Below are 24,569 nucleotides of genomic sequence, written 5' to 3'. Positions count from 1 at the left end.
TTATTGTGGTCTGTAAGTGAATTAATAGCCAAGTTCTGTATATGCTTAAAAGATCAGATCACAGCATAAGATGTGCCTACAGTTAACACATATTATTACTTCTCTGCTCCATCACCTTGGTGCCATAACACACAGCCAGAATTACAGCAAACCCAGCTCCTGAAGGATGTCCTCCTTCATATAGTCCAACTTCTGATCCAAGTACATTAGCACTGCAGAGAAGGGCAACAACTTCTACAAGACATTCTCATCTTTGAAGTCGAAGGCTAAGAGGTAATGAAAGAACAATATGAACCCCAGTCTATACTCATGGGTATACTCTAGTGCATACTATGACTTCCAGTCTATATTCCACTCAGCCACGTGATTCTTCTTTTGGTTTTACATCTCCCACTTCAAATCCACCTTCCCTTTTTGACTGCCTGCCCTGCTGACCTCAGGTCACGGTAGCAAACATAAAAGAAACAGCCTCCTGTACACTTTCGCCAGCTGCCAGACTGTTATCAAGTCAGATTCCTATAGCAAATCCATATATATACACCTGAGTTAGTCCTAACTAATATAACTGATATAGAAAAAAAAAAGCTACAATTAAAAAAAGTATGAAAATGGAAATTAAGAAGTAAAATAATCATTCTTTGCAGAGGATATGATTGCAAACTGGGTAATCCCTAGAGAATTAAACTGAAAAACTAATATAAATAATAAAATAATTTAGAAAATTAGCTTAGACATTAAGTTTACATGCAGAAATCAAGCATATTTGTGTATAAATACACATATAATATTACAGTATTTAATGGAAGAAATGATCCATTTAAAGTAGCAAAACTAGGGGCTTCCTTGGTGGCTCAGTGGTAAAGAATCCACCTGCTAATGCAGGAGATATGAGTTTCATCCCTGATCCAGGAAGATTCCACATACTTCTGAGCAACTAAGCCTGTACGCCACAACAATTGAGCCTGTACTCTAAAGCCCAGGGGCCACAACTACTGAGCCCATGCATCAAACTACCGAAGCCCACACACCCTGTGCTCTGCAACAAGAGAAGCCACCACAGTGAGAGGCCAGTGCACCACAATTAGAGAGTAGCTCCACTTGCCACAACTCGACTAAAGCTCTTGCAGTAACAAAGATCCACCACAGCCAAAAATTAAATAAAATAAGTAAAAAATTAAAAATAAATAAATAAAATAGAAAAACTAAAATACCTAGGTTTAATCACTTCAAGAAGTGCAGAAAGAAAATATTGAAACACTTCTAAAGAAACGAGAAAAACACTAAAATAAATAGGGTATAGCACCCCAAAACAGGCCACTTTGGCATCAGTATTATTTTTAGCTAAAGGTACCCGAAAATTAGCAGATGCAAGAAACTTCTGACCTCCCCTTTTCTTCAAGAAAGCAGACCAAATTCCCATGTGAAAGATGACTTTTCTATACCAGGAGGAAAGAACATTTTTATCACCTAAAATAAGAGTACTGAGGCCAAGAGAAGTGTGTACTAAAAGATCATGTTAAAAATAATGCTTATCTCTCTTTAGCCACCATATATATTTTCATTGCTGTCATTGCTGTTTAGTCACTAAGTTGTGTCCAACTCTTTGTGACCCCATGGACTGTAGCCCACCAGGATCCTCTGTCCATGGGATTTTCCAGGAAGGAATACTGGAGTGGGTTACCATTTCCTTCTCCAGGTGATCCACAAATACTATTCTTTGCGCAATCTAATATATAAAGCGTGGGGTAGATGTGGCAGAGTAGGAGGACATGGAGCTCACATCTCCTCACGGCTAGGGCATCTACCAGGCACTGGCGGTGGACCTCAGACACCTAAGGATGGGAGGAACTCCTGTGTTACCAGGTAGGACATGGGGGGAAGGGAAGGGGGAGGAGAAGTGGAAGCGGGAGGAATTGGCACCCCTGCGGCTCAGCTTGGGGGAGAAAAGGGATTCCCAAGCTGGGAGAGGGCCACCCACAGTGGGGATGTGGAGAGACCTTGGGGAATCATAGGATCAAAAGTCAACACAGCCAGTATTTCCCCTGCCCACTCAAACCCTAGGAAGCCTACTGGGATCTCAGACCTGAACTTTCACCCTCTGAGGCCCCCTCTAGCTGCAGGGTTCCTGGGGGGAAGAGAGGGAAGGAGGAAGGAAAAGTAGACGCCAGTAGACCCAGTGCTCCTGAGATGCATGTGGGGGAGGGGAAGGGTTTCCACACTCAAGTGAGGACCATCCAGTGAGGGGCCCAGAAGAGATAAGGAGAAACATTCCAGGGATTGGATTGGAAGGGAATGGAACCATTGTTTCCCCCCTCCAGTTTCGACCCTGGAATGCCTGTTGGGGTCCTGTTGCCTGAACCTTGGAGCATTGAGGTACCCTCTAGCTCTGCTGAGCCCTAAGTCCTGCCTCCATCACCCCTCAGGACTGGTACTGAGCCCCCTCCCCACACCTGCCTAAGCCCCATTCTCTCCTAAGACCTGCCCCCCTACAGCCAAAGCCTTTTCCAGCATCTTTTTCCTTCTCTTTTCTTTTTTGCTGTTGTGCTTCTGTTTTGCTGTATTTTTGTTTCATTTATGTTTTTATTTTTTCTAATATATTTTTAATTTTCTAATTTAACCTTTTGTTCTTTGTTATTGTTATATTTTTTTTCTTTTACCTTTTTTTTTTTTTTTTTGCTCTGAGGGTCAGGAGTGAGCTCCTGTAGTGACAGAGTTGCATCCAAACCATTGGACTAACACAGAACCTCAGACCAAAGGGAATATTAATCAGAGTGAGTTATCCTGGAGGGCCTCATCTCAGCACCAAAACCTGGCTCTGCCCAACTGCCAGCAACTCCAGTGCTGGAAACCTCAGGCTAAACAAGTAAGACAGGGACACAGCCTCACCTACCAAAAAAAAAAAAAAAATAAGACCACAAAAACATATATTACAAGGTTAAAAACCTACAAGACCAAATAAATGAAGAGGAAATAGGCAACCTACCTGAAAACGAGTTCAGAATAATGACAGTAGAAATGATCCAAAATCTTGGAAAAAGAATGGAGGCATAGATCCAGAAAATACAACAAATATTTAACAAGGACCTAGAAGAACTAAAGGACTGAACAAACAGTGGTGAACAATACAATAAATGAAATGAAAAATACATTAGAAGGAATTAATAACAATAACAGAACCAGAAGAATCAATTTGTGAGCTGGAAAATAGAAGAGTGAAAATAACTGCCAAGGAACAGAATAAAGAAAAAAGAATGAAAGGAATTGAGGTCAGTCTCAGAGACCTCTGGGACAACATTAAATGCACCAACAATTCAAATTGTAGGAGTCCCAGAAGAGAAAGACAAAGGGTTTGAGAAAATATTTGAAGACATTATAGTTGAAAACTTCCCTAACATGGAAAAGTAAATATCCACTGATGTCCATGAAGCACAGAGAGTCTCATATAAGATAAACCCAAGAAAAAACACGTATCAATCAAGTGAACAAAAAGTAAATTCAAAGAAAAAATGTTAAAAGCAGAAAGGGAAAAGTAAGAAATAACATACAAGGGAATTCCCATAAAGTTGTCAGCTGATTTTTTAGCAGAAACTCTTCAAGCGAGAAGGGAATGGCAGGATATAAAGTGATGAAAGGGAAAAACCTACAACCAAGATTACACAGCACAGATCTCATTCAGATTTGGTGGAGAAAAGCAAAACTAAAAGAATTCAGCATCACCAAACTAGCTTTACAACAAATTCTCTAGGTATGAAATACAAGAGAAAAGAAAGAACAAAAACAAGCAAAAACAATTAAGAAAATGGTAATAGGAACATTAATAGGAACATACATGTCAATAATTACCTTGAAAGTAAATGGATTAAGTGCTCCAATCAAAAGGCACAGACTGGCTGAATGAATACAAAAACAAGACCCATATATATGCTGTCTACATGAAACCCAAGGGCTTCCCTGGTGGCTCAGAGATTAAAGCGTCTGCCTGCAATGTGGGAGACCTGGGTTCGATCCCTGGGTCGGGAAGATCCCCTGGAGAAGGAAATGGCAACCCACTCCAGTGTTCTTCCCTGGAGAATTCCATAGACGGGGGAGCCTGGTAGGCTACAGTCCACAGGGTCGCAAAAAGTAGGACACGACTGAGCGACTTCACTTCACTTCTTCACTCACAAGAAACCCACTTCAAACTTAGGGACATATACAGACATAAAGTGAGGGGGTGGAAAAAGATATTCCATGCAAATGGAAATAAAAAGAAAGTGGGAGTGGCAATTCTCATATAAATAAATAGAGTTACAAGAGATAAGGGAGGACACTACATATTGATCATGGGATCAATCAGAGAAGAAAATGTAACAATTATAAGTATTTATGCACCCAGCATAGGAACACCTCAATATATAAGGCAAATGCTAACTGCCATAAAAGGGCAAATTGATAGTAGCACAATAATAGTGGGTACATTGACACCCCACTTACACCAACAGGCAGATCATCCAGACACAAAGTAAATAAAGAAATACAGCTTTAAATGACATGATAGACTAGATAGGTTTGATGGATATTGATAGGACATTCACTTGAAAGTTGCAAAATACAATTTTTTCTTATGTACACATGGAACATTCTCCAGGATAGATCACATCTTTGGTCACAAACCAAGCCTTGGAACATTTAGGAAAATCGAAATTGTATCAAGCATCTTTTCTGACCACAACAGTACAAGATTAGAAATTAATTACAAGGAAAAAAACTAAAACATAAACACATGGAGGCTAAACAGTGCCCTACTTAATAACAAGAGATCATTAAAGAAATCAAAGGGAGAAAAAATTTATACGCAGAAACAAATGACAACAAAAACAGGACAATTCAAAACCTACGGAGTACAGCAAAAGTAATTCTAAAAGGGAAGTTATAGCAATTCAACCTCAACTCAAGAAACAAGAATAGTCTCAAACAAGCAATCTAACCTTACATCCAAAGAAACTAAAGAAAGAACAACAACAGAAAAAAAAAAAAAAAACAAAGTTGGTAAGAGGAAAGAAGAGGTCAGAGCAGAAATAAATGAAATAGAAATGAATAAAACAGTAACAAAAATCAATATAACTAAAAGTTGGTTCATAGAGAAGATAAATAAAATATATAAACCCTTATCCAGAATCATTAAGAAAAAAAGGGAGAAGACTCAAATCAATAAAATTAGAAATGAAAAAGGAGAAATTATAATTGATGCCATAGAAATACAAGGGACCATAAGAGACTGCTAGAAGCAACTATATGCCAACAAAATAGACAACCTGGAAGAAAAGGACAATTTTCCAAGACTGAATCAGGAGGAATTAGAAAATATAAACAGACCAATCACAAGTAACCAAATGGAAACTGTAATTAAAAATCTTCCAAGACCAGATGGCTTCACAGGCAAATTTTATCAAATATTTAGAAAGCATCTAATGCCTATCCTCAAACCTCCCCAAAAAAAATGCAGAAGGAGGAACACTCCCAAACTTGTTTTATGAGGCTACCATCACCCTGATATCAAAACCAGGCAAAGATCACAAAAAAAGATTGTGCACCAATATCACTGATACAAATAGACTCAAAAATCCTCAACAAAATATTAGCAAATAGAATCCAATAATATGCAAAAAGCTCATAAACCATGATCAAGTGAGATTTATCCCAAGGATACAAAGATTCTTCTATACATGCAAATCAACTTATGTGATACACTACATTAACAAAATGAAGAATGTAAACAGTATGATCATCTCAGTAGATGCAGAAAAAGTTTTTGACAAAATTCAACACCCATTTGTGGGAAAAAAAAAAAAAATACTCTCTGGAAAGTGGACATAGAGGGAATCTACCACAACATAATAAAGGCCATATATGACAAACTCATGGCAAACATCATTCTCAGTGACAAAAAAACTGGAAACACTTCCTCTAATCAGGACCAAGACTAAGAAGTCTACTCTCACCACTATTGTTCAACATAGTTTGGAAGTCCTAGTCATGGCAATCAGAGAAGAAAAAGAAAAAAAAAAAAAAAAAAAAGTGGAGTCCAGTTTGGAAAAAGAACCCAGAGAAGAAAAATGAAAAAAAAAAAAAAAGGAATCCAGGTTATCATTGTTTGCAGATGACATGATACTATACATAGAAAATCCTAAAGATGTCACCAGAAAAATACTAGAGTTAATCAATGAACTTGATACGGTTTCAGGATACAATATTAATGCAAAGAACTCTCTTGCATTCCTATACACTAACAGCAAAAGATTAGAAAGAGAAATTAAGTAAACAATCCCATTTAGAACAAAAAGAATAAAATACCTAGGAATAAATCTACCTAAGGAGAAAAAGAAAACTATAAAACACTGATGAAAGAAGTCAAAGATGACACAAACAGTTGGAGAGACAGACCATGTTCTTGGATGAGAAGAATCAATATCATGAAAATGAGTATGCTACCCAAAGCAATCTGCAGATTCAATGCAATCCCTATCAAATTAACAATGGCATTTATCACATAACTAGAACAAAAAAAAATTATGATTTGTAAGGAAATACAAAATATCCTGAATAGTCAAAGCAATCTTGAAAAAGAAAGAGAGCTGGAGATTCAGGCTCCCTGACTATATTACAAAGCTACAGTAATCAAGATAGTATAGTATTGGCACAAAAACAGAAATACAGATCAATAGAACAGGATAGAAAGCCCAGAGATAAACCCATATAGTCACCAAATCTATGGTAAAGGAGGCAAGAACATACATAGGAGAAAAGACAGTCACTTCAATAACTGGTGCTGGGAGAACTGGACAGCTATTGATATGTGCTAAAGAATGAAATTAGAACACTACCTAACTCCATACACAAAAATAAACTCAAAATGGATTAAAGACCTACTGCAAGACTGTACAGTTATTCTTAGAGGAAAACACAGGAAAAACACTTTTTTCCGACAGAAATCAAAGCAAGATCTTTTTGGACACACCTCTTAAAGTAATGAAAATAAAAACAAAAATAAACAAATGGAATTTAATTAAACTTAGAAAACTTTTTCATAGCAAAGGAAACCATAAACAAGACAAAAAGACAACCCTCAGAATGAGAAAAAATATTTGCAAACAAAGCAACAGACAAAAGATTAATCTCCAAATTATATAAACAGCCCACAGAGCTCAATATCAAAGAAAAAAAACCCAAAAGAAAATGGGCAGAAGACCTAAATAAACATTTCTTCAAGGAAGACACAGAGGGCCAAAAGGCACATGAAAATATACTTAACATCACTAATTATTAGAGAAATGTTAATCAAAATTACAATGAGGTATCACCTCACTCTGATGATAGTGGCCATCATCAAAAATCTACAAGCAATAAATGCTGGAGAGGGTGTGGGGAAATGGGAACCCTCTTGCACTGTTGCTGGGAATGTAAATTGATACAGCCACTATAGCGAACTGTGTGGAGGTTCCTTGAAAAAGTAAACATAGAACTACCTTATGACCTAGCAATCCCACTGCTGGGCATATGTCCTGAGAAAACCATAATTCAAAAAGACACAGGTACCCCAGTGTTCATTGTAGCACTGTTTACAGTAGCCAGGATATGGAAACAACCTAAGTGTCCATCAACAGATGAATAGATAAAGAAAATGTGGTACATACATACAATGGAATATTATTCACCATAAAAGGGAACAAAATTGGCCCATGTGGATGGACCTATAATCTGTCATACAGAGTGAAGGAAGTCAGAAAGAAAAAAACAAATATGGTATATTAATGCATGTATGTGGCATCTAGAAAAATGGTACAGATGGACCTAGTTTCAGGGCAGGAACAGAGGCACAGACATAGAGAATTGGCATATAACACAGCAGGAAAAGGAGAGTGGCATGATTAGGAGATTAGGTTTGACATATATACACTACCATGTGTAAAATAGCTAGCTAGTGGGAACCTATAGTAAAGCACAGGGGACTCAGCTCAGTGCTCTGGGATAACCTAGATGGGTGGGATGGTAGGGAGAGATCTCAAAAGGAGGCGATAGATGTATACATATAACTGATTCACTTTTTGTACAGCAGAAACTAGCACATGCATTAGTTGCTCAGTCATGTCAACTCTTTGCAACCCCATGGACATTAGCCTACTAGGCTCCTTTGTCCATGGAATTCTCCAGGCAAGAATACTGGAGTGGGTTGCCATTTCCTTCTCTAGGGGATCTTCCCGACCCAGGGATCAAACCTGGGTCTCCCACATTGCATTGCAAGTAGATTCTTTACCATCTAAGCTGCCAGGGAAGCCATAGGAAAGCAATTATATTCCAGTAAAAAAAAAAAAAAATTTAACATATAAGCACATAGGCCTAATCATTTTCCTGTGAAGGCTCCCTTCACTTTCCTGTGAAGGCTCCCATGTACATGCAAAAATAAGATTGGTATACATTTCTCCTATTAATATGTGTTATGTCAACTTAATTCTCAGGCCCAGTCAGAGACCCTAAGAGGGTAAAGGTAAAGTTTTGTCTTCCCTACAATAACATATTCGTGTCTAGAGAGACTCAGCATTTAAAAAAAAAAATCTATTCTCCTAAAATAAAGTTAAAAGCTAATCCAACATGATTTTAAAATATGCCTAACTTTAAAGTTCATGTAGAAAGATAAACAAGTATTGTTAGGAAAATCCTAGAAAAGAAAAGTAATTAGATAGCGCTACCCATATTACTATTAAAACATACTATAAAACATCAATAAGTAGAAGACTGTGCAATGTGTATATAAACATACAGACAAAACAATGATTGAATAGAAAGTCTAGAAATAGACCCAGATATATATGAGAATTCCATATAGTAGCCAAAAACAATCTCAAATCAGTAAGTTGAGTATGGACTTTTTAATAAACGGTGTTGAGATAACAGGAAAGTCATATGGAAAAATAAGGACTTGGATATGTACCTTATACTGTATCAGTTCAGTTCAATTCAGTTCAGTCGCTCAGTCATGTCCACTCTTTGCGACCCCATGAATCACAGCACGCCAGGTCTCCCTGTCCATCACCAACTCCCGGAGTTCACTGAGACTCACGTCCATCGAGTCAGTGATGCCATCCAGCCATCTCATCCTCTGTCGTCCCCTTCTCCTCCTGCCCCCAATCCCTCCCAGCATCACAGTCTTTTCCAATGAGTCAACTCTTCGCATGAGGTGGCCAAAGTACTGGAGTTTCAGCTTTAGCATCATTCCTTCCAAAGAAATCCCAGGGCTGATCTCCTTCAGAATGGACTGGTTGGATCTCCTTGCAGTCCAAGGGACTCTCAAGAGTCTTTTCAACACCACAGTTCAAAAGCATCAATTCTTCGGCACTCAGCCTTCTTCACAGTCCAACTCTCACATCCATACATGACCACAGGAAAAAACATAGCCTTGACTAGACGGACTTTTGTTGGCAAAGTAATGTCTCTGCTTTTGAATATGCTATCTAGGTTGGTCATAACTTTCCTTCCAAGGAGTAAGCGTCTTTTAATTTCATGGCTGCAGTCACCATCTGCAGTGATTTTGGAGCCCAGAAAAATAAAGTCTGACACTGTTTCCACTGTTTCCCCATCTATTTCCCATGAAGTGATGGGACCAGACGCCATGATCTTCGTTTTCTGAATGTTGAGCTTCAAGCCAACTTTTTCACCCTCCACTTTCACTTTCATCAAGAGGCTTTTTAGTTCCTCGTCACTTTCTGCCATAAGGGTGGTGTCATCTGCATATCTGAGGTGATTGATATTTCTCCTGGCAATCTTGATTCCAGCTTGTGCTTCTTCCAGCCCAGCGTTTCTCATGATGTACTCTGCATAGAAGTTAAATAAACAGGGTGACAATATACAGCCTTGATGTACTCCTTTTCCTATTTGGAACCAGTCTGTTGTTCCATGTCCAGTTCTAACTGTTGCTTCCTGACCTGCATACAGATTTCTCAAGAGGCTGGTCAGGTGGTCTGGTATTCCCATCTCTTTCAGAATTTTCCACAGTTTATTGTGATCCACACAGTCAAAGGCTTTGGCATAGTCAATAAAGCAGAAATAGATGTGTTTCTGGAACTCTCTTGCTTTTTTCCATCATCCAGCAGATGTTTGGCAATTTGATCTCTGGTTCCTCTGCCTTTTCTAAAGCCAGCTTGAACATCAGGAAGTTCACGGTTCACATATTACTGAAGCCTGGCTTGGAGAATTTTGAGCATTACTTTACTAGCATGTGAGATGAGTACAATTGTGTGGTAGTTTGAGCATTCTTTGGCATTGCCTTTCTTTGGGATTGGAATGAAAACTGACCTTTTCCAGTCCTGTGGCCACTGCTGAGTTTTCCACATTTGCTGGCATATTGAGTGCAGCACTTTCACAGCATCATCTTTCAGGATTTGAAATAGCTCAACTGGAATTCCATCACCTCCACTAGCTTTGTTCGTAGTGATGCTTTCTAAGGCCCACTTGACTTCACATTCCAGGATGTCTGGCTCTAGGTCAGTGATCACACCATCGTGATTATCTGGGTCATGAACAGCTTTTTTGTACAGTTCTTCTGTGTATTCTTGCCACCTCTTCTTAATATCTTCTGCTTCTGTTAGGTCCATACCATTTCTGTTCTTTATCAAGCCCATCTTTGCATGAAATGTTCCCTTGGTATCTCTAAAATTCTTGAAGAGATCTCTAGTCTTTCCCATTCTGTTGTATACTATATATTTACTACAAATGGATCAAAGCTTTTAACATTAAAAAATATGAAAACATAAAAGTATAGAAGAAAGCTAGGCAAATAGTTCAAAACCTTGTATTTGAGAAGGCCTTTTAAATTAAGACTTAAAATTCAGAAGCCATTTTAAAAGGAAGACTGATAAATTTGACAACATATACCAAAGCCAAGGGCTTCCCAGGTAGCTCAGTGGGTAAAGAATTTGCCTGCAACGCACAAGACACAAGAGACGCGGGTTCAATCCCTGGGTGGGGAAGATCCCCTGGAAGAGGAGATCCAGTCAGTATTCTTGCCTGGAGAATCCCATGGACAGAAGAACCTGGCGGGCTACAGTCCATAGCGTCAAAAAGAGTCAGACATGACTGAAGCAACTTAGCACACGTGCATGCATGCACCAAAGCCAAGTCAAAAGAAAAACTTTGAACGCAAAGTTGCAGCTCACATCAGAAGCAAGGTGTGAACCCTAACAGACACAAATCCATGTGAATATATATATCCATATACCGTAAAAATTAAGAATAAAATGCCCAACTAGTTAATAGTAAAAATAGGCAAAGGATATGCCAAATAATTCACAAATATTGAATAAATACAAACATCTCTTATTAAAACATGCTGAATTTTACTCATAATAAGAGAAATATACATTTAAACTATAGTAAGATTTCATTTTTACCTCTTAAATTGGGAAATTTTCAACATTTTTACAAGCATTGAAGGTTTGACAGCAAACTTAGTTGGAAAGTTTATGGTGAAATAAACATTTGTATATTCTGCAAAACCATGTAACTCCTACAGAGAGCAATTTGGAAATAGTTTTCAAATTTTCAAATATATGTACTCTTTGACCCAGGATTCCTACCATGGAAATTTACCCTACAGATATAATTTATATATACAAGGTAATGCATTAGAGCATAGTTCAGAACAGAAAAAGATTGGAAAATTCATGGATCTATCAAAGAGATTATCAGCCCACAATACATCACACAATAAAATCCTGTGCAGGCGTAAAAGGGAATTAATGAGAAACCTCTCTATGCACAAACATAGAGACACCTTCTGTTTATATTGATAAATAAAATATAAAGCGAGATTTAAGACTAATTTTCCTATCGGAAAGTTGTCAAATAGGAATACATAATAATTTCTTAACTTGTATTTATAAAAGTAAACACTAGAAAAATACATGAGAAGCCAATATAAGTGTATCCCTGTTTAAAGATGGAAAGGAATGTGGTGATGGAAATAGAATGAAAGTGAGAATTCTCAGTAGATACCTTTTATATCATGTTTGGTTTTGAAATAAAGATTATATTATACATTAGCTATTTTAAAATTTTAATTTAAAAGAAAAGTATCTCTAGATTGCCTCACACTCACCCTTCTGAACAGCTGAATTCTATTTCTGATCCAAAAGAGTAATCTGTCTTAACTATCACTTGCCCATTAAGTAATTCTCCTGGGTTTTCACATCGTTTTTCTGCGAGAAAAGTTAAAATGATGATTAGCGATTCCATGCACTCAAGGATATGGCATTAGAAAAGAGAGCTGATGGATCATTGTGGTAATGAAGTCTATGGTCCAGAATTTAACATACTGACCAGGGAACTCAGCTCCATTCTACATGTCCAGTGTGTACTTGGAACTTAAGCCACTCAAAATACATGTCCTTGGTCACAAAAGGTACAAAAAAAGTATAGATTGCTTGTGTATACCCATACTACTAGAAAAACATCACAGAATTTATTCTCAATTAAGAGTGAATAACAGCATCTTCTTCCAAACACAGTATTTGGGATGAGGTTTCAAAGAAAACTGTATCATCATTTTCTAGACACGTAATTTTGATAATTTTATACAGTGAATCTAGTTTTCAGTGTATTAAAATGAATTTGCAGTTCACTTCTGAAAAAAAGTACTTAGTGAATAGATTGTAAATGATAGATTTATTTTTCAGTGCAACTAGGTGGCTCCTAATTTGTTTGTTTTATTCATTTGTTTGTTTTTTCAAAAAGTGGCACACGTGTACATTGAAATCAGTAACTGACCAACTGGATTGTTCCTCAGTGATCAGAGATACTCATTTGCATTTATAAAGCTTAGTTCCTGAGGCAACTTTGCAAAGAAGGACAAAGCACAAATAAGAGAAATGAATGTTCATACTTACTGACACAAAACTCTTTGTATTTCCAATTGTCTGTTCCATCACAGATAAGAAAGTTCTTTCTTGAACTTATCCTGTAGCCAGGACGACAGGTGTATCTCAGAGTAGTTCCAGTTTCAAACCTTGTCTCATTCAACTCATTTATTGGAAAAGCAAAGTCTAAATAGGGTGGAATACCACAACTGCCTGAATAACAAAATGACAAAACACTCAAGTTAGAGCTTGAGACACAGCATCCTAAAGTTTCAGTAGCATTACTTTAGGGCAGGAACCATTCTTTTCTCCTCTAATCAAGAAAAGTAATAACTCCTATTATCCCCACTGTTCAATGAATCCAAAGAGTAATTCATAATACATGTTTGTTGATTAACGACAATGATAAAGATAAAAGGCATAAATTTTTCATTTCTTTTCTCCTATAAATGATTTATCTTAAAAGGATGGCAGACAGGATTTCATCAGCCTAGCAGATTGCCCATATCTGCTGACTCATATGCATCCATGCAAATCCCGAAGTCCAACAGTTTTCTTCAACAGAAGTATATGACCTCATTAATAATAACAGAAACTTACCATTTAATTAATAGTAACATTACATGAGTTTGGGTGAACTCCGGGGAGTTGGTGATGGACAGGGAGGCCTGGCATGCCACAATTCATGGGGTCGCAAAGAGTCAGACACAACTAATCAACTGAACTGAACAGAACTGAACATTACATAACATTGATTGTTTCAGAGAACAGAAACTTGGTGGCTAGGAGAAGGATGACTATAACATTCCTAATTTGTCCTTTTTGCATCCTTTGGATTTTGTGTTGTCTGAAGGAAGAAACATGGAGCCCTTGAAGCATAACAATCTTAATCCTGCTTTACTTGCAAGAACAAAATATAGGGCTGATTTACCCTTTAGGAGCCACTTTAGAAGTTTATACTTTTCCTGTCCATTCTGGATAAACCCACAGGCAGTGAAGATTGTTTAGTCAGGCTAATAGATAATACAGATTTGTTTCAAGTCATGGTTGGGGACAGATTGTTTTGGAAATCCCTGAAGAAGAAATTCTAGGAGGAAATGTCTACAAAACTGACTATGTGTAAAGCAAATGACCCCTACATTTCAAATTATTCCAAATCCCCTTAAGTTCCAAATTCCTCATCAAATAAACCCTTTGTTGCTAAAGCTGAATTTCTGCTAAAAGCTTAATCAGCTCTTTGTTAGTCTTGAAAGTGAAGGAGCAAATGATCTTGAAACTTTGCTGACAATTTGAACTTCTCTCCCTATTACTCACCAAGAACAGTGGCCAACAGAGTAGCAACCAAGGTCACTTGGAACAGAATTGGATCAGAGATACTCCACAGCCTAGAGAAGGGCCAGGATGCCATTGTCCCCTTGCTATGAAGGATCATAACTGGAACTCGCTGATGCTTCATTGACACTTTTCTGCTGAAAGAACTCAATTTGAAAAACAATCATTGAATTCCTACTTGTCATAAAGCACTAGGATCATGCTATGGGATCCATGTCTTGAAGAAATTACAGCCTAGAATTGGAAGAAAAGACACGAAACAGCAGGTGTTAGCCTCTGAAGAAGCACTCTGCTCATGAGAGAGATTCATTCCAAGTGGAGAGATGGGAGGTAGCTTAATCTGAGTTAGGTATTCTGCAAAAGTTAGAAAATGTAGGCAGGGCATATTGGGGAACAGTACATAGCGCTACAGTTTGGCTGGAAAGTAAGGTGTTACAGATGGTTGTTAAGCAGGAGGCAGCTCACAGGTGTGTCTGAATGGGACATAAGAGCCAAGGTTAGGAATTTATGGACGCTACTCTTTAGAGAGTAAAGAGCCAGTGTTTCTCGGTTTTGTTTTGATTTGGTTTTGTTTTTGGTGTGTTTGTTTTTAATATGTCCTTAGAGTGATACATCATTGTATCTTAATATCACTAGAGTGGATGTATTAAATATACATGATAGATTGAAATGAACAGAGGAGAAACAGGGAGATTGATTAAGAAGACTATTGTAGTTGGCCAGGTGAGCCACAGAGATGATCAGACCAAGGAAATGGCAAAGGAGTTAGAGAAAATGAAATAAATTTAAAACAAAACAAAAAGCAGGAAGATTATAAGATAGAGAAAAAAGAGTTGGATCATCATGTATAACATTGGCAGTTCCTCATGACAACTATCAACTGAAACAATAAACCAAGCAATTTGCAGTTTTGGGGGGAAAAGATGGTTTTATTTATAGATATATGTAGGGGCTTTCCAGGTGGATCAGCGGTAAAGAATCCACATGCCAAACAGGAGACACAGGTTCCATCTCTGGGTCGGGAAGATCCCCTGGAGAAGGAAATGGTAACCCATTCCAGTATTCTTGCCTGGAAAATCCCATGGGTAAAGAAGCCTGGCAGGCTACAGTCCATGGCGTCGCAAAGAGATGGTCATGACTTAGCAACTAAACAATAACAACATAGATATATGTAGATATATATATATAGGTATATAAATAAAAATATATGTGACAAATGTACTTTCATTATTTAATTAGACTATTTAAAGACTTATTTAAAGCTAAATCATGAAGAACATTTTCTCTTCACCACACTCCTGTTCCCATTGGCAAAAAAAAAAAAAGTGTATCTTAAATTTACATTAGAATTAGTCTTTGTCTTCAAAGGAACACACGAAGTTAAGCCCCAATGAAATACTGAATTTCATCTTTTATTCTGATTCTTCTGTTTGATCCATATGATTCTACTCTCTCCATGTGTCCATAATTCATATTAATTGCATATCCATTTAGATAAAAGGGGTCCCCTCAATATTTGCCTCAAAGATGTTTCTGTCCCACATTTAGGGGAAAAAAGTTCATAGTGGCCCTTCACATGACATGGAGGGCTCCAGTTTCTTCACTGAGCAAAGACTCGTCTAATCTTACCTTGGCAAACTCAGTTCTGACACTCAGGCCTCCACCTGCTATCAGCTGCAGGTAACTCCACCCCTACCCCATGAGCTCTGGGCTTGGCCACTAGGAAAATTCTGCAAAAAAAATACCTGTTGAAGAATTTATCAAATATCTTCAGTTATTTAAAATGTGCTTGCAGAATTTGTACTGGAAAAATTGAAAAGAGTCAGGACCAGAGTTCTGAGCCCCTGTTTTTCCTGTTTTCCCTTCTCTGTTTTCTTAATACCTCCCTCCTGATCTCTAGTCTCTACTCCTAGCAAGCTGATGAGACTGGAGACAATTGCGGGTACAGCAGGGTCCAAATGATGAAAACCAGTCTGCTAAATCATCTGCAAAATTTACAAAATATCACAAATTTCTCCCACCCAAAAACCATAAGAATCAGTTTCTTTCATTTTTGATGTCAGTAAATGTGTCATGTTTATTGAATTTCGGTGAAATTAAAGAGATTTAAAAATATCAATGTGTTGGCAAAATAGAATTTGACTGTAATCAAGAGGATAACAGTATAGAGTAAAATTTTTCCCACATGAATTGCTGTAGTTGTTACAATATTCACAAGAAAAATGTACACATAGAACATAATCAGAAAAATATTTGTGAGTATATTTATAAAGATATAGCCATAGATTGAATCCTTAGTTTCAGGAAATTGAACAATACTTAAAATGTTATTTCAAAGATAATATTCATTAGTTATGTTCAAACTATATATTTATAACCATTGAATACATTCAAAATGAATACTTCTTAGAATGATATTAACTAAACTGATAATGTGGTAAGTTCAGCAAATTGATTTCAGTGAACTGATCCTTCAGGAATGGGCATTCATCAAACTGGTTTCTGATGACTAACTTTTTAGTCATAAACCAGCTGATCTGGACAACCCAGATCCCTGACATTTCTAAACATGTTCTTACCTTCTACGCCTGCCCATATCATCTTCCCTCTCGCCATTTCCTCTTTAGTTCCTACTCATTCTAGCCGTCCCTTCTCTAGGGTCCCCTCCTGTCCTCCAGACCAGTCTCCAGCTTCCAGTTACAACTGAGTGTTTATAATTCTGATTCTGACTCGGCTTAACTGACAGCTGAGGTTTGTCTTCCCCACTGGACCACAAGTTCCTTGAAGTCAGAAGGTGGGCTGTTAGTCGTCTTGGCCCTCCAAGATACCTAGCCCTGTGCCTCACTCAAAGTGCTCAAAAAATGTTTGTTGCATTTACTTTCAAAAGTACCTAGTGCTAAAACTCTAAAAGTATGTTTTCAAGAAAAATAATACCATTCCATGTCTACTCTTACAGTGCTTGCTTTGTCAAGGTCAGACTTTAGCTGATTTTAAAACAAGGCACATCTGCTATCTTAATGACAGCAGATCCTAGTGATTTTACTCTAGGCTGTTCCCCATCCTTAACCCAAAGTTACCATATCGTCAACTATAAAACATAGGTTAGTAGTGAAGGAAAGAATAAACAAACTCCACAGTTTATGACAGGAGCTAAAAGGCAGCCACATACACGTACAGACCCCATACTGTGGTGAGATTAATGGCATGGCCACAGACACAGGGCTGGGGACTGTGACACAGTCACAGCTGTGACACAGCAAGACAGCATGTGGCCAGACCCTGGGGTATGAACACTGAAGTCAGACCTAGGCCATGTGGATTCAGTCCTGGTTCCCCCTATGCTCTCGATTTCCATATTTATAAATGGAAAATAACTATACATATCTCCCAAAATTGCTGGGAGGGTTTGGTTTGGTGCATGGACAGCACATAGTAAATATCCATGAGAAATGTTAAGGAAGAGGATAACAGCGTTGGTGTTGGAATGTGATTCTAACGGAACCAGAACTCCTAGAGTCAAAACATCATCACAAAAATGACATAAAATCATAATGGCTACAATTCCAGGAGACTTTAGCTAAGCCCTGATAATGAGGAAAACACTCTGGACTTGGGTCAGAAGTCTTGGTCAGGTTTCCACTGTGGCCCATGGTAATAGTAAGGCCCACTGCGTGCTACATGCTAGGTCGCTTCAGTCCTGCCCAACTCTGCAACGCTGTGGACCATACCCCACTAGGCTTCTCTGTCCATGGGACTCTCCAGGGAAGAATACTGGAGTGGGTTGTTATTTCCTTCTCCAGGGGATCTTCCCCACCCAGGGATCGAACTTTTGTCTATTTCCTGCATTGGCTGTCGGATTCTTTACCACTAGAGCCACCCGGGAAGTGAGACCCAGGACCACACCCAAAGCAATAACAATGGCATCCCCAGGGGTCCCTCCTAGACTTCTGCTTCCCTCATCTTAACTCTCTTCTTGGAAGGAACTCATTCACTCTATGACCATCACCTATGAATCACTCACAGACCTCTGGGCCCAACTGTCTCCTATGGGTACAAAAACTTATATGTACCATAAACTCAATTATTAATTTAAAAAAAATCTAACTCTGCACTGTTACTTACCACATGTCACGTCAATTTTGAGCCTTTCAGGCGTGCCTCCTTTATTCTTGTTGCTAACTATAAAATTCCTGTGCTGAGCCTTATGACTGGAGTTTTACAAAAGGCTGTGAAAAAAATCTCTGCAAAATAAGGAGGAATTATTTTTCTCTTCCCTTGAAATTACAGAATAGCAGATATCTACATCATAAATTGAGCTGCAAATGTTATATCTAACAAAGGGATGGTTTCCAACACTTGAACATAACTTTTAACCTTTTAAAGTCTAAAATTGTAACTGGTTATCTTAGAAAATTATTTTTTGTCTTAGATAATATTTAAATTAATTATTCTGGTTTTGAAAGTTATAAATACTTGTGAACTTCTTAGCAAGTCCAAAAATAAACTGTTACACTTTCTTCACTTGCAATCCTGAACATAAATTAACACTTTTGACTGTTGGATTTCTTTTCTTTAAATTTCAGCTTTATTGAGGCATAGGTGACTAAATTGTAAGATACTTAAAGTGTACATCGTGATATTTGACAAAGGTATACATTATGAAAGTATTTCTCCCTGCTCCCCTTCTAATTAATTAACACATCCATTATATCACATATTTGACTTTTCCCCACAGTGTAATTAAAAAATAATTGACATACATCGTTGCATAAGTTTAAGATATACAGCATGACGATTTGATTCACACAAATTGTGAAATAATTACCATACTACGTCCAGGTAACATTCATCTTCTCATATAGATACAATAAATAGAAAACAAAGAAAAAAAGACAAAATTTTTCCTAATGGTGAGAACTCATGATGAATCTTCAACAACTTTCCAGTACATCATGAAGCAGTTAAGTCATGGTCATCGTGCTGTACATTACATGCCTAGCACTTATTTATCTCATAAATAGAAGTTCACACCTTTTAATCACATTCTTCCAACTCCTCCCCCCAACCCAACTCATGCCCTCCACCTCTGGTAACCACAAATCTAATCTCTTTTTCTATAAATTTGTTTTGGACGGTTTTGGTTTTTTGTTTTGTTTTAGATTCCACAAAGAAGTCTACCTTTTCTTTCTAGGAATGACATTTAAGTTCTATTGTCTTGGCAAATTTCAATTGTATGTTACAGTATTACCACCATGTTTTACATTAAATCCTTAAACCTTCATCTTATAGCTGAAAATTTATACCCTTTTACCAAACTCTCCTTGTTTTTCCCATCCCCGAGCCCCTGGCAACCACTTCTTAGATTTCTTAAGAAAAAAAATGTTTTTAAAATTTGTTCTAATAAATCTCAAGGTTCAGCTCAGTATTTCCAACTGATTTATTTGTATCTCCCAGATATCTTGAATCTAACATATCCAAAACTAAACATACCATCTTCCTTCCAACACTGCTTGATCTTTGCTTTCTGTCTCAACTAAGATAATAATCACCACTCAGTGTTCCAAACTAGAAACCTGGGAAACCCAGCTTCCTCTCTCTTGTCACCTTTCCATATGCAAAGTCACCAAGTCTTGTCACATTGGCTGCAGAAACACTAAGAATCTGTCATTCTCTCTTCTACCTACTTCCATGGTCAGGGTTTATGTTCTCAGAGTTTCCTTCACTCCACCCTGTGTCATTGTTTTTTTTTGTTTTTTGTTTTTTTGAACTTCCTGTTTTGTTTTTTTTTTTTAATTTTATTTTATTTTTAAACTTTACAATATTGTATTAGTTTTGCCAAATATTGAAATGAATCCGCCACAGGTATACCTGCGTCCCCCATCCTGAACCCTCCTCCCTCCTCCCTCCCCATACCCTCCCTCTGGGTCGTCCCAGTGCACCAGCCCCAAGCATCCAGTATCGTGCATCGAACCTGGACTGGCGACTCATTTCATACATGATATTATACATGTTTCAATGCCATTCTCCCAAATCTCCCCACCCTCTCCCTCTCCCACAGAGTCCATAAGACTGATCTCTTTTGCTGTCTCGTACACAGGGTTATTGTTACCATCTTTCTAAATTCCATATATATGTGTTAGTATACTGTATTGGTGTTTTTCTTTCTGGCTTACTTCACTCTGTATAATAGGCTCCAGTTTCATCCATCTCATTAGAGCTGATTCAAATGTATTCTTTTTAATGGCTGAGTAATACTCCATTGTGTATATGTACCACAGCTTTCTTATCCATTCATCTGCTGATGGGCATCTAGGTTGCTTCCATGTCCTGGCTATTATAAACAGTGCTGCGATGAACATTGGGGTACATGTGTCTCTTTCCCTTCTGGTTTCCTCAGTGTGTATGCCCAGCAGTGGGATTGCTGGATCATAAGGCAATTCTATTTCCAGTTTTTTAAGGACTCTCCACACTGTTCTCCATAGTGGCTGTACTAGTTTGCATTCCCACCAGCAGTGTAAGAGGGTTCCCTTTTCTCCACACCCTCTCCAGCATTTATTGCTTGTAGACTTTTGGATGGCAGCCATTCTGACTGGTGTGAAATGGTACCTCATAGTGGTTTTGATTTGCATTTCTCTGATCATGAGTGATGTTGAGCATCTTTTCATGTGTTTGTTAGCCATCTGTATGTCTTCTTTGGAGAAATGTCTATTTAGTTCTTTGGCCCATTTTTTGATTGGGTCATTTATTTTTCTGGAGTTGAGCTGTAGGAGTTGCTTGTATATTTTTGAGATTAGTTGTTTGTCAGTTGCTTCATTTGCTATTATTTTCTCCCATTCTGAAGGCTGCCTTTTCACCTTGCTAATAGTTTCCTTTGTTGTGCAGAAGCTTTTTTTTTTTAATTTTTTTTAATTTTATTTTATTTTTAAACTTTACAATATTGTATTAGTTTTGCCAAATATCGAAATGAATCCGCCACAGGTATACCCGCGTTCCTTAATTAGGTCCCATTTGTTTATTTTTGCTTTTATTTCCAATATTCTGGGAGGTGGGTCATAGAGGATCCTGCTGTGATGTATGTCGGAGAGTGTTTTGCCTATGTTCTCCTCTAGGAGTTTTATAGTTTCTGGTCTTATGTTGAGATCTTTAATCCATTTTGAGTTAATTTTTGTGTATGGTGTTAGAAAGTGTTCTAGTTTCATTCTTTTACAAGTGGTTGACCAGTTTTCCCAGCACCACTTGTTAAAGAGATTGTCTTTAATCCATTGTATATTCTTGCCTCCTTTGTCAAAGATAAGGTGTCCATATGTGCGTGGATTTATCTCTGGGCTTTCTATTTTGTTCCATTGATCAATATTTCTGTCTTTGTGCCAGTACCACACTGTCTTGATAACTGTGGCTTATCCAGATCAAATGTCACCTCATTGGTGAAGAATTGCCCAACCCCTACACCCAAGAAATATCAATCTTTGCTATGCTTCCCTAATTACCTTGCTGATATGTTAATTGTAACACTATATTGTACTGTAACTATCTATTCGCGTTTGCCCCTTGACTGTAGGACCCTTGAAAGCAAAGGTGTTTACCCAGTTGCCGGTTGCCCAATCTTCCAGTTTCTAACCTAATATTAACTGGCATAATAATAGTTATCCGATAAATGTGAAACAAATGAAATGCGAATTAGTTTTGTCCTTAGAGTGAGAATGACTAAACACCTACTGAGGACCAAATGAAATAATCTGTGCGGAAGTGCTTTGTAAATTTTAAAGAGATGATTCAGTGATTCTTCTCCCCTTGCCGGTTCCCAGGGTGTGTGGTGGCTCACTGGGCCCGGCGGAGCACTTCCAGTTCATCACCATGACTCACTGTGGTCCCTCAGCAGAGCCTGCACAGGACTCAGCAAACCACAGAGTATGGAGATGGAGGCTCGGACTTACGAGCTGAGGAGACCTGATTTGAGTCCCAGCAGTGCCAGTCAATTTCTGTGATCTTGAAGAAGCTATATCAGCTGCCCAGTCTCAGTTTCTCATCCTTAAAATGATGACATTAAACTTAGATTTTCCTTATATTCCCTACAAACCCTAGAATTATGAATTACCCACTGAAAAGCTAAGACTTCCTTAGCAAATGCCCTGATATTTCACTATCACCTTTTAAATTCCTATAGAAATGAAACCAACTCAAGCACTATGGTCACCATGGAGGGTCTCGTGAAAAATACCATTGGCATTTGCAAGGCAGTACAGTTTGAGAGGCTCTGGGAAAATCCTCAGCCTCCAAATTTCCCCTCTCATTAGAGATTACTTTTTTAAGTTAACTAATTTTTTTATTATTAATGTATTTAAGTATTAAATATTAAATTTTATTTCTTTAAAATTCCCTTTTTAAAAATTCAGATACCTCTGGAAAAAATAACTTTTTTTCTCCAGTCTAAGTGAGTGTCTCCTACATTCCTTGCAGACTCCAGAAAGAACTTGCTTCCACAATTTTCTCTTTCCTAGAATTTCTTTAACTCTCATCAGCTCCTTCTTTCTGAGCCATATTATAATGTATCTCTAAACTTAATGTAAATCCTCTTTGATTTTTCTTCCCCTTTTGGGCACTCTACTTTGTATTCTCGTCTACTACTACATTTAGGGACAGAACAAGAGTCAGCAAACAGAAGGGTGGTTGAAGAATTAAAACTCAAACCAGAGGAGTACTATGTCTTGCCCAATGAAAAGAGAAGGGAATTTCAAGAAGGAAAGCTAATCAACAACCAGATTCAAAAACTGAGGGAGAGAAAAGAAATCGGGACAATTCAGACCTCTAGCTTCAGATACTAACTGGACGCTGACCAATATCCTCCTTCTGAGTAAATCTAAAGGTCTTTGCTGTCACTGGTGGAGGAGATAAGGGGATCATAAAATCTTTAAAGGAAATTGCACCAATTTTCAGAATGTAGACTTTGGAAACCGGTCTCCCATGTCTCTCTTTGGGACATCTGGCTTACCTCCTGTCTCAACTCCCCCATGCGGAGTGATGGTAAAGGCTTTATAAACCAACACTCTCAACTTTTAGGAGCAATAATAAGAATAACTTCTTACTTCTTTCTCTCTTCAGTCTATTAGTATGCATTATTATTCCCCCACTTATAATAGAAAATCAAGGCTCAGTAGGGATTACAAGTACTTTTCAAGTCACACTGTCTCCTAATGCAGTATCCCTAAAAAGATTTCTGTTGAAAACACTCCAAGTTTTGTCTCTATATTATCCATATAATCATGTTCTCTTTAAAGGGCCAAACCACCAGCCTTTCCCCCAAAATACCCCAAATAATCCACTGACCTGCAGACAGCCGAGGAAGAAGACTCTATCATTGTTCCTTGGGTAGTTTCTTAGGGAGGAAGACTGCTTTGATCTGAAATAGCATTAGTTCCTCCTCAGATAAGAGTTTACAAGAACACCCTGGAGTTGGCCTCACCAAAAATTCCCTCACTTCCAGCCATGTGGTTGGCTGTCCAGGGACGGCCAGGTAGAAATGGATGGGCAGACACTCTCTAGTGACCCAGTGAATGATTAACAGCATAAATAAAGCAGTAGTGTTTATCTAATCTCCTTCTTCTTCACTAGCCCTTTCTTGATAATATGTTGCAATTGTTTATTTTCTTCTCTGCCAACCATTTCCCCTAAGTAGACGGGTAATATAAATTTGATGCCAGAATTCTTTTTTTTTTTTTTTTCCCGTAAACAAAAGAGGGTTATACAACATGCAAATCAGCTATCCTGGAAATTTTGGATAGTGCAGGGTTCAAACTAGGTCCACAAAAGTGATACACTTTCCAAGATTCTAGGCCCAACAGGCTTTCCTGGGGCTCAGGGGATGGCTGGCCTTCCCCTGTACTAGTCTCCAACCCACTCCAAGAAAGTACAGAAGGTGAGGAGCTTAACACACTTACTGAGTTCCCGGCAATGTGCAGAGTTGCTTGTAACATAATTAGTACTTCAAAATTGCATGACCTCCAGAAGTTGGTCCACCATTGAGCACTGCTCAGAAGGATGCAATAAAGGGTCAGCCATGTTTGTTATCAAATGCGGTCCTAAGAAAGTACTCCAACCTTATCCATTTAAGCTCTTAATCCTCAGGATTAAGGTTTTGTGCTCAGGGGACTGCTATTAAGAGAAATTTCTCATGACCATTTCGCTTTTTCTCTGCATGCGTGCATGCTAAGTCACTTCAGTCATGTCTGACTCTTTGCAACCCTATGGACTATAGCCCCCATGCTTTTCTGTCTGTGGGATTCACCAGGCAACAATACTGGAGTAAGTTGCCATTTTCTCCTTCAGGGGAGCTTCCTGACACAGGGATCTGAA

General features: G+C 38.1%; 1 protein-coding gene across 11 annotated transcripts in view; it reads right to left on the bottom strand.

Annotated features, from left to right (window-relative positions):
• The window catches only part of C4BPA (complement component 4 binding protein alpha), a 47,065-nt gene extending 23,291 nt beyond the window's left edge, over positions 1–23,774 (bottom strand). Inside the window, exons 1-6 of one of the 11 annotated variants that reach the window (XM_070767866.1) lie at positions 23,544–23,767; positions 18,342–18,460; positions 15,849–15,949; positions 14,202–14,365; positions 12,918–13,100; positions 12,131–12,230 (exon numbers count right to left, since the gene is read on the bottom strand). In XM_070767866.1, coding sequence (XP_070623967.1) covers positions 12,131–12,230; positions 12,918–13,100; positions 14,202–14,343 — 425 coding nt within the window. In that variant the 5' untranslated portion in view covers positions 14,344–14,365; positions 15,849–15,949; positions 18,342–18,460; positions 23,544–23,767. Of the gene's footprint in view, positions 1–12,130; positions 12,231–12,917; positions 13,101–14,201; positions 14,454–15,848; positions 15,950–18,341; positions 18,461–23,543 lie in introns of all 11 variants that reach the window. The other 10 variants (XM_070767869.1, XM_070767867.1, XM_070767864.1 and 7 more) reach the window with 10 other exon arrangements.
• Positions 23,775–24,569: the final 795 nt, after the last annotated feature.

Source organism: Bos indicus, chromosome 16, assembly GCF_029378745.1.
Source record: "Bos indicus isolate NIAB-ARS_2022 breed Sahiwal x Tharparkar chromosome 16, NIAB-ARS_B.indTharparkar_mat_pri_1.0, whole genome shotgun sequence".
NCBI classification, from domain to species: Eukaryota; Metazoa; Chordata; class Mammalia; order Artiodactyla; family Bovidae; genus Bos; species Bos indicus.
This window is presented reverse-complemented; position numbering and strand designations above follow the sequence as displayed.